The sequence below is a fragment of the Panthera uncia genome (genome assembly GCF_023721935.1).
Source record: "Panthera uncia isolate 11264 chromosome A3 unlocalized genomic scaffold, Puncia_PCG_1.0 HiC_scaffold_11, whole genome shotgun sequence".
In the NCBI taxonomy this organism is placed as follows: Eukaryota; Metazoa; Chordata; class Mammalia; order Carnivora; family Felidae; genus Panthera; species Panthera uncia.
The window spans coordinates 3,479,271-3,490,397 of record NW_026057578.1 but is presented as its reverse complement, the minus strand read 5'-3'; the positions used below and the strand labels follow the sequence as shown (position 1 = coordinate 3,490,397).

At 50.1% G+C, this 11,127-nt stretch overlaps 1 protein-coding gene across 1 annotated transcript in view; it reads left to right on the top strand.

The window, feature by feature from the left end:
* Positions 1-4,663: 4,663 nt before the first annotated feature.
* The window catches only part of CDH26 (cadherin 26), a 42,026-nt gene continuing 35,562 nt past the window's right edge, over positions 4,664-11,127 (top strand). Inside the window, exons 1-2 of the mRNA XM_049650519.1 lie at positions 4,664-4,993; positions 10,786-10,842. Of these exons, the coding sequence (XP_049506476.1) occupies positions 4,928-4,993; positions 10,786-10,842 (123 nt within the window). The 5' untranslated portion in view covers positions 4,664-4,927. The remainder of the gene's footprint in view (positions 4,994-10,785; positions 10,843-11,127) is intronic.

Below are 11,127 nucleotides of genomic sequence, written 5' to 3'. Positions count from 1 at the left end.
ACATACTTCTACTTTGAGGCACTTCCACTTTTATTTATTTATTTTAGAGAGTGTGAACATTTTATTTTTATTTAGAGAGAGAGAGAGAGAGCGGGGGAGGGCAGGAAGGGCAGAGAGAGAGAGAGAATCCCAAGCAGGCTCTGCACTGTCAGCACAGAGCCCGATGCGGGGCTCGAACTCACGGACTGAGATCATGACCTGAGCTGAAGTCAGCAGACGCTCGACCGACTAAGCCACCCAGGTACCCCTACACTTCTGCTTGTAAACTCAGGAGCGAGAACCTCACCGTGCCCTCAGCTCGCCTTCCCACTGCCTTCATCATGCTGGCCACGTTTACAAGACTCACTGCCACCTGTCACCAAGCTTTTCCTCCGAAACCCTGTCTCGCAACATTCCCGCCCCAGCACAGTAAGGAGAAAGAAAAGGAGGGCTTTGCTTTTGTCCCGTGTTGCTCAGTTTTCTAAATACTGGAATGAAATGCTTTTTACTTATAGGTCTCACACAATAATGAGCTGAATGGTCTCCCAAGTATGGTTGAAGATGTTCTAATTAAAGGAAGTATGTCTTTTTCCCTCAGCAGGACAGTTTTGATGTGGGAGGAGATTAAATAGCCCCAAAGTTCTCTCTTCTTTCCCGAAAAAGCATAAAAATATTTATATACATAAATCACTGAAAAAAAAGAGCTCAGTACGTCTGCTATCAATATAATTAGTATAAAACATACTTGCAGAAAGCGAGAAACACTTCAATCTGTTGTATTTGGCAGTGTTTCTAAGCACCCCCACCCTTTCATCTCCAATTACTAGTTGAACAAATAGGGGCAAGAAATTTCTCCAAGGAAATGTTCTGGCCAGCTCTTGGTGGCTGACAAAATACGAAAACGTAAGGACCACGCTTTCTCTTCGGCCAGCCTACGTGACTACGAAACATCAACACAGGACAGACAAATATCTCTCGGTCCCTTACAGCAAATCAGGAAATACAAATGACGAATAATTTTATTCTCACGTGAAGTCTACCCTTCACTCCCACACATGGCAGGTATCGGGGTACAGTGTTAGATACACAATATTAGACTGTAGGCTCAGAATACGCTTAGTCATAAGTTGCATTTTTCAATGCGGGACTCAAATTCGCTTTTCTGATGTTTTCCCCCCAACATCGTGTTATAAAATTCTTCAAACATAGAGAGAGGTCAAAAGACCCGTACAGCGAACACCTAATGCTCACTGTGTAGATGCCACAGCTCACAGCTCATTCCCTGCCTTGTGCCCCCACCCCGCCCCGCCCCGCACCCACCCACCTGCCTCCTCCGAGCACCTGCCGCCCTCCAGTTTCCACCTGCCTCTGGTCGCTCGCCAGTGCGCCCGAATCACTGTTCTGTGTTTTGGTGAGCGGTGGTCATTCTTTGTGGCAGGCCTGGGCTGGGGAACCAGTTCCCATGACTGGGGACACAGCCTTTCCCTTGGGTTTTTGTTACTGTTCTATTTGTTCCTTAACTCTACTTGAGACTATTCCAAGACTCATGACTTTGGAGAAACAGGACCTTGAATTGAGAATCCTTTGACGGGAAAATAAATTTTATATGAGGGGACATACATGGAGAAGTACCAACCAAGGCAAAGCCTAACCGGGAGCCATGTAATTTGTTCTGAATCTGAGTTTTACTTATTTATTTTTGAGAGAGAGAGAGAGAGAGAGAGAGAGAGAGGGAATCCCAAGCAGATTCCACACTCAGAGAGGAGCCCGACTCGAGGCTTGATCCCAGGACTCTGGGATCATGACCTGAGCCGAAATCAAGAGTCAGATGCTCAACCGACTGAGCCCCCCAGGTGCCCCTGAGTCTGACTTTAAAGCAGGCTGTTTGACTCCCTCAGCTCCTGCGGGCACTCTTCCCCAGGCTCCCCAGCGTGGGGGCATCTGCCTCCCGGTTAGCAGGTGAGCGGTCAGGGGTGGGTGTGGGGGCTCGGCCTGCTCTTCTCCAACCTCCCCTCCGGCATAGAGAGGAGGGCCGCCTCCACTCCCTCCCTCTCCTAGGCCCTGCATCCTTCAGCACAGACAGGGGACACTGAGGCAGAAGCAGCCGTGTTTCCTCTTTCACAGACCTCCCTCCACACTTTCACCGAGGCTGGTTCGCCTCTGGGCAGAAGGCATCCACACGTCACACACCAGACCCGTCTCTACCTGTCCGCACAGCAGCCCCCTCAGGGGGCAGGAAGAAGGCTCCCGTCCCAATGTTTTCCTCTGTTGATATTTACTTGACCGCGTGGGAGAGTCCGCCTCCTGGCACGCCAGATGGAGAGCATTTTCCCGTGCCCTCTCTAGGGCCACACTTCTGGTCTCCTCAGCCGGGCACAGGGCCTGGTCGGCCACACCCCGTCCGAGCAGAGCCGGGATGGGGCGCCAGGCCCTCGGCCTTACCGTCACCCCCGCCCATTCCCAGTGATTCCACTCACTGGGAAAACCCCACCCACTGATTTCCAGAGATGGAAAGAAAGCTTCCCATCCCTCCCCGGTTGAGGCAAGCGGAAGGCAGCTGACCCCCTGCCCCGTGACCCCTCATGTCCACAGGACCAGTCCTGCCATCATCTTTTAGAGTCCTGAAGCGTCTGGTCTTAGTTGTTGGGGTCTCTTTTTAGAATGTAGTGAATGTAACACTTCCTTGTGTTCAGTTCGGGGTCCTACTCACCAGTTCCTGGGCAAGTACACACCTTCCGTGCCACGTGCTTCTCTCTGCAAAGACGGAGAAAGGATACGGTTGAGTTGCCGTCACTAAGTACCCCGAAAATGAAGGCTGGCGGGTGCGGGAACCCTAACTGACATGGATAATTCAAGATGAAATTAATCCTTAGCAGCACTCGTGGTGTGCTTATCACTATAATGAATGCTGAGGGGGTGCCTGGGTGCCTCAGTCGTTTAAGCGGCCCACTTTGGCCCAGGTCATGATCTCGAGGTTCGTGGGTTCGAGCCCCGAGTCAGGCTCTGTGCTGATAGCTCGGAACCTGCTTCTGGGGCTCCTGGATGGCTCAGTCGGCTAAGCGTCTGACTTTGGCTCATGTCATGATCTCACAGAACCTGCTTCACATCCTCTGTCCCTCTCTCTCTCTGCCCACCCCCTCCCCCAAATAAATATTTAAAATATTTTTTTTAAATGCTGAGAACTTGTGCTGGGTTGGGCACCCTTTGAACACCCCAAGGTGAGACCGTGAAGTCCAGGTAATTCTCTGTGGCTCACTCCTTCCTTTTCGCCCTCCCACACCATTTATTTATCTTTCAACCACATTTCATTCAACTGTGTACGTGGATCCGGGAGCTGCCACCTTGTGGCTTCAAAGCATTAGTGCACTTGTGAGGGCACAGGAACCCTGGACAGTCTTCTCTGCAATCAGATGCTCACGAGGAAAGGGAACTGACACCTTCTAGTTCTGACTCACGGGGGACGTGTGGCAGGCGAAGCCCAGCGTCTCTCAACCCAAATGAGAGAAGGGACGCCTTATGGGAAACTGGCATCTTGCTCAGTTATTTTTCAATGTTTGAGGATGTTGAAAATGTGGCTGTTTCTAATACATTAAAATACCCATTTCTTTCAACTGAAAACAAATTGAGAGTAGAATCCATCATAAGCATTCCCCAGCCCCTCCCCAGACACCTGGAGGTCAGCACACTGTCTTTCCGGCTCTATTTTATCTCCCTCAGCATTATTCCAGCAAAGGGGTGCCCAGCTTGCAACTTCTGTTTCTCCCCCAAATGTTCCACATGGTTTAGCTTACCGGGTCTAGAAATTCTGAATTAGGGATTCTAACGTTAGCAACATTTCAGTAGAACAAACGGAATAAAAATACCCACTTTGAAAATAAGCATGAAGTCATAAATTCGGTAATTATTATTCTGTTTCTGTTTATGCGCGGGAGGTATTTACAGACCTTCAAATTGCATTTGTTACTGTGTTTAATAATAAGCTACTAATTTGGATTAAGGGAACAAACTACTCACAGTATAATGCTCAGCAGCATCTCATGGAACCATGAATGGGCGGGAAGAAAGGCTACCTTCTCCACTCGCTAAAGAACGGTTCGCTATTTTAAAGGTGTTGGGGTACCAAGCTACTAGTACCCACAGTACTAGTGATCCGGTGAACGGAGCTCCGAGTTCATCTAAAACTCAGTCATTGCAACCTGAAGTGCGGATTGGGTAGAATCCTTGCCTGCGCTTTTTTTCTGGTAGTTTAGTGCAAAACCCCCCAGGTTGGCACAGAGCCCCTGCCCGCAGGGCACCTCTCTTTATCTCTTCCTCCTCCAATCCTAAAGTCACAGAGTCAGCTAAGCCTAGCAGAGACTTCGGTAGAAAAGGTCTGCACGCCGCGGAGCCCGGAGACACGGTTGGGGTAAATAGAGATGGTTGGTGCTTCGGAAAGTGGACGGTGTCTGCGTTTTTCTCCCCGCTTCACAAGGTTCTTCTTTCTTGGAGTCCCTTTGCACTGCTTCTGTTTCAAAGCACAGGCGCTGTAGGAAACGGTCGTTGAAATATCCTGCTTCAGAAAGAGGTCACGGGACATTCCGCTTGGAACTAAAGTCAAACAAACCAACCACAGGTGCCGGTGTCATGTTCCTCGAGCTGATCTAATCCCCCGGGGTCGGCCCCAGCCGGGCTTCTGTGCCCGTGACCCAGCAGGCAACTATGTGTGCGAGGCAGGGCAGTTTTATTCCCCTCCACTCCCTTCCCGGGAACTGGATTGTCATCACGAGGTTAAAGCTTAAGGCTCAGCCCAGCCGCTCGCTGTGATAAATAGAGGAGGAGCGAGAGGAGATGAGGGTTTCTGGGACAAAGTGCCCCCAGAGCGGTCGGAGGACCAGGCTGGGAAAGAAGTGATCGGGGATCAGAGGCTCGGGGGGGACCTGCGGTCGCCTGCGTGCACCCCCACTCGGACATGGGCTCTGGGACCCGCCCCTCGCTGCCACTTCTTCCAGTGCTGCTGCTGGTTCTGCTGCTGCAGGTGAGCTGGGCAGGTGCTGGGAACCCGGGCGGGGATCCATGCACAGTGGGACTGAAGGCATGGCTCAAGTGCCCCTGCTGCGGTGACAGGCCGGGCGAGGGGCCGAGGAGAGCTCTCTGGCCGAGCCCCGCGGGGAGGGCAGGTGTCGGGGGAGCCCGGGGTCTGCGCACCCGTAGGGGGGCGTTGGCAGCAGGGCTCCCGAATGTGTACAAGGGAGGGGTTGGCTTAGGGTCACAACCTGTTCGGGGCAGTGGTGGAGATGGGCTAAGGTGTGACTTCATCTTAAAACTGGTTTCAATAGTACACAGCAGTTTTATTTAGATTTGTGTTGACCCAAGCTTCCTAAGGGCACTTCTACTCACGCCTCGTATAAGGCTGAGAAAATCTCAGCTGTGCGTGTTGCGGACAATCTGAGCAGACGAGGAGGGTGGGAGGGCGTAATCCCCCCTGCCCCCCACCGCTTGCCCCCTAGCACCAGTGGAAATACAAACAGTGGACTCAAGGTTAGAAAGCACAGGGGCTTGTTGGATTTGCACTTACCCTGGGAGACTCACCGTTGGGTATGCTTGTCGTTACCCCGCTCCGTGGCTTTCTGCCACAGAGAGGGACAGCCGTGAGACTCTGCCACGGAGTTTTCCCTTAGGAGCCGGCCGCGGGCCAGCTGTACGTCTGGATCGGGTTGCCTGAGGACCTCGGTCCTCACCTTGGCTCGAGGTGGACTCTTTTAGGTTGCTGCAGAACTCCCGAGGCCTGGGAACCTCTCCTAGGGGTTCGGACTGAGCTGGTCTGGGGGGTGGCCTGGCCCTTATGGCTTTAACTTGATCTTCTTAAGCCTCGTCTTCTTTACCTGCAAACGGGGCTAATGGTTGCTCTCCCCTGCCCTGGCGGTCACAAGAGTGAATGAGGAGATGGGCTTGGCTGGCGTGCCCGCATGTCTGTGTCCCTCTGGTTTTCTAGCCACGGGGAAATGGTTGGTCACACGCATCCAGCGCCCGCCCTGCTGCTATGTACTGGATACTTGCTCTGGGCCTAGTGAACAAGGTGGGGGGTGGGGCGGTGGACGGAAACCCCGTGTGTGGTGCCCACGCCAGTGCAGCTGGCTCCTGACGCGAGCACCACGTTTGGCACCAGGGGCGCGGAAGTTGGAGGGTTTTCTTGGTTCCTCGTTGCCACATCCAGTTGTGAATGTTCTTCAACAGCACTCCTTTTACCTCCAGGAGACTTTGTTGAATCCCGTTCATAGCCGATTTTAATCATCAAACCCTGGCTCCGTCTTTCCCTTGCCCCTGCCCTTGCCCCTGACCGGTCTCATCAGAAAACAGAGGTGCGTTTTCGTCTTCTGACCGAGCCCAAGCAAGTTAGTTCGCGTCCAGGGGCGTGTTGAGTCGGGGTGGGCAGCGGCGATTGGACTGTGGGTAGTAATCCAGTGTTTGTTGGAAGCAGCTTTCTGCTGATTCCGGGGGGATCGAGACAGACAAAAAGAATGTGCTGCAGTAGGAACCGGGGGGGGGGGGGGGGGGGGATTAGCAATCTCCATTCTGGACCCTTAACGGGGCAAAGAGCTTTCCGCCCATCGGGTGCTCAGTCATCGGCCATTGGCCATTAGTAACCCAATTCCTTCCCGTTCCTCCCCTCGTCCCCCCGCCCCCCGGGTTGGCTTACAACCATCCCTGACCTCCAAAACAGGTACCCACTGCCCCTCTCTGATCTCCAAATGCAAAGTCAGTGCGCGCACTGCTGGAGCTCTGCTGTCTCCAACGGTTTTCTCGTGAACCCCCACATCCTCGCTGTCTGGGGGGCATAAAGCAGAGGACGACGTTGTGAGCCTCCGGCAGGTTTTCACCTTTGCTCCAGACTCAGCGACAAGCCTCGGAGGGGAGTCCTGCCCCCTTCTCTTAGGGAATTTCTGGTCCCAGGGACTCGGGAGTGTTCAGGCCTGGACTGTGGCCAGCTCCCCAGATCACAGAGGAGGGAGGGACTGAGGGAATGAAATCGGACGTGAGCAATGTCGTGGTTGCTGGTTTTTAATCTGGGAAATTCTACACCGAGTTTTCTTTCAAAAATTGTCAGCATCACTGGTCTGCCCAATTAATTTGCTAAGCCCTTCATTCAAGATGAACAGTCAGGGGGTTGTAGAAGGTGAGGGACAGGGTGGCAGGGCTGAAGCTGGGCGCTCAAAGGGACAGAGCAGGCTGGACAGAGCGCTGGGAAGCCAGTGACGTGTCGAAGTCTGCACTTTTAAAGATCACCTGCGCTTCTGTGTAGACGATGCGCTTGGGAAGCGTGTCAATCTCCTAGGCCTGCCGTGGCAAAGTGCCCCAAACGGGAAGGCTCCAAGCCACAGAAGGGTCCAGCATGGTGCCACGGGTAGTCCCCACACCGTAGCGCATACCTGAAAGTCGTTAAGGGAGTGAATCTTCCAAGTTCTCAGAACAAGGAAAACAATTCCATAACTACGTGTGGTGACGGATGTTAACGAGACTCATTGTGGTGATCATTTTGCAGTCCGTACAAATATCAAATCATTCTGTTGTACACCTGCAGCTAATACAGTGGTGTTTGCCAATTATACCTCTATTAAAAAAAATTCTCCTTGAATGCAAATTCGCAACGATAAATGGAATATATTCAGGGCGCCTTGGGGGTCAGTCAGTTAAATGTCCGACTCTCGATTTTGGCTCGGGTCATGATCTCACGGTTTGTGGGATCGAGCTCATGTCCGGCTCTGTGCTGACAATGCAGAGCCTGCTTGGGAGTCTCTCTCCCTTTCTCTCTGCCCCTGCCCTGCTCATATTCTCTCTCTCTCTCTCTCTCTCTCTCTCTCAAAATAAAGAAATAAACATTAACAAAAATAAATATTTTCAGGAAGGAATTATCTCCATGCAGGCTTCTTAGTTCTTTAGTAGCCTCTGCAGACACAAAGCCTCTGTATACCCAGATCATTTCCCACCAGTGATGCCACAGGTACTCATGCAGGCCAGCCTGAACAGTCCTGGTTCCACGTCCCCAGGCCCAGCACTGCCTGTCATATGATTTGTGCGTGGCCCTTGCAGCCAAATGCCTGCCTGCCACACAGCATTAGGTGGCCACTGCAGCCAGAGACAGCAGCCTCTAAGAAGTTTTCTCCCCGCCGCATTCTACAAGCATTATGTAAATCTTTTTTCAATGCTTTTTTAAAAAAGTTTATTTATTTATTTTGAGAGAGACAGAGACAGTGTGAGTAGAGGAGGGGCAGAGAGGGAGAGGGAGAGAGAGAATCCCAAGCAGGCCCCACACTGTCTGCACAGAGCCCGACGCAGGGCTCAAACTCACAAACTGGGAGGTCATAACCTGAGCTGAAGTCAGACGCTTAACCGACTGAGCCACCCAGGCGCCCCACCGTTTTATATTTTTGCAAATCTCTTGTCCTAAAAGAAGACGGCCAGATTCTCCTCTCTGAGTCTGCAGTCTATTGTAAATGTTGTTTAGTTAAAAGAATGAAGAAATTCTGGCCTCGCACAGGTACGCACATGGAAAGGGAGGAATATTTGAATAGCCTTCAATGGATAATTGTGGATATCCTTCTTTGATATTACACCAAAACTTGACAAAGTGGTATTTTTTAACAACAGCTTCTCATGTGGAATCTGAACACATGTTAATAAACTTGCCCTGCTCCATTACGTTAAAACCATGTCTCTCTTGCCTTTTGGCAAGAGCATGATTTTGGAGGTCATGCATTAATCATTAGGAAATCCTTTTGGCTCATTGAGTTATGCAGATCTTCCAAATGTTGACATATTTCATTCTACAAAATCAGAAAATCACATTCATTAATAGCTCTACTGGCATCATCAGAAAATTCTTCTAAGTATCGGGAAGCTGTCAAGCCCATTGTAGCAGACAGAAGTTTTCCAAAATTCTAATTTTTGCTTGAAAGCTTATGTTTGTTTTATCATTGGCAACATGACGCCATCCACTGTTTTCCTTGAAGTGATCGGCTGGCTTGTTTACTATCAAAGAGCTGTCCATCGAGGGCCCGATCCTGGACAACACGGTTTGTTAGTCATTCTTTCAAGTAAAATGCTCTTCTATAAAAAAGTGGCCCATTCACCTGGTACCTCCAACGATCACACACACACTTTCTTAATTTTTCTTTTTAATGTTTATTTGTTTTTAAGAGAGAGAGAAAGAGAGAGAGAGAACACAGCGGGGGGGGGAGGGCAGAGAGAGAGAGAGGGAGACACAGAATCAGAAGGAGGCTCCAGGCTCCAAGCTGTCAGCACAGAGTCCGATATGGGGCTCGAATCCACGGACCACGAGATCATGACCTGAGCTGTAGTCGGACACTTAACCGACTGAGCCACCCAGACGCCCCTCACCAATTCATTCTTAAATGCAACAGGCTTCTCCCTTCTTCCTTTTTCTTCCTGCACACACGTACCGATGAAGATACTGCGGGTGACGCTGGTGCCCTTGGCTTCCTCGGTGCCGAGGCCCCAGTGATTTGTCCCATCGGTGCAAACGTCATACAGTAAAACAGGCAAATGATACCCTAGAGTCACTAGGGAAGTGTGTGGCCCTGTGGACTCTGATGGGGATGAGGAGGGGAAGGGTTGACGCTAGGCAGGGAGAGACCAGGGGCCCTCGGGGAGGCTGACCGGAGCTGCAAGTGGGAGGCAGAAGAAGCAGCGAGGTTTGAAATTAAAAAAAGGATAAACATATGCCAGACCTGCCTGGGCCAGGTGCCACGCATGGAGCCTCACAACCTCTCAGATCAGGTCCCAATAGAAGGTCAGTGACAAAAGTCCTCGGAGGCTCCCCAGTCGGAACCCCTCTCACTCTTGAGAGCTTTGTACCTTCCCTCAATTAGCTCTAAAGCTTTGCTCACTCTCTCTTGTCTGCGAGATTCATTCTTTGACTCCGTGAGACAGGGACCAGCGTCTCCCCCACCTCCTGTAACAGGGTCAGGGACCCCGGTGTACCGCACTTTCAAAACTGCCACTCTGGAGAAAACTTCTCTATGCACATGGATGTTTACTACCACAGCATTTTTGGTTTTTTCTTGTTGTTGTTTTTGGTAATAACAAACAACCGAAAAAGTCTAAATGACCATCCCCAGAAGAATGAGTAAATAAATTGGCTCTGTTCATGCAATGACATGGTATATGGTAGTGACAGTGAGTGGATTAGGGCCATACATGTCAACACGCACATGCTCGTTCAGTGTTGGTCCCGACATCCTCTACAGGGTCTGTCTTTTTTCAACAACCTCACTGCACGTGTGTGGGTTTTATTTTTATTTTGTGTGTGTGTATGTGTGGGGGGAGAGTTTGTTGAGATGTAAGTTATAAATAAATAATTCTCAATTGTAAATCATTATATAAACAAAAAGTACCAAGTTCTATTATTTTATTGATTATTATAAGATAGAGTCTAAAATTAAGGGGCGGGGGAGAAAAAAAGAACAGGAGAAAAGGCCCAGTTTGATCTCTCCAATTAACGTTTGGTATTTACATGTGACATACCAAGACATCTCTGCTCGTCCGGAATAGACAGGGTGATCTCCCGAGTTACAGTTTTAGACGTCCCAGTATCAGTGATACTCTGTGTAAATCCTTTTGCATGGTTCCCCTATGGTTGCAGAGGAAATGTGGTAATTCTGAACTGAGATGATAAGAGAAAGAAATTATACTTATCAAAATGAAATAAAGTTCCTTTTCTTCCTTTTCTCATTCCAGAAGACTAGTGTGACTTCAGGCAGGTCCTAATAAGTGTATCCCCTACTAATTCATGCCATTTTTATTTTTAAGGTCAACAGTGTCAACAGCTTCCGACAAGAAAATGATGATCTCACTCAGCAAACAAAGGTGGGGTTTGGAGGTCACTTTCTTCCTAAGCCACGTGAGACCACACTTCACTCAGGGACTCTGTTGCAATGTTAAGGTTTTTAGTTCCTGGTCGATATTCAGTTTGCAGGAAATAAATTAGTAACTACATGTGGCCTTTTGGAATCTTCAGGGATTTCCAGAGAATTGCAGAAGATGCTTTTATGTCTGCTAGAATAAGAACAATCTGTGAACATCAGAAATCAGCCATCCAGTGCCAGCCCAGAGCTTTACCCACGCTATTTTCTTCTTTATGCAATTAAAATA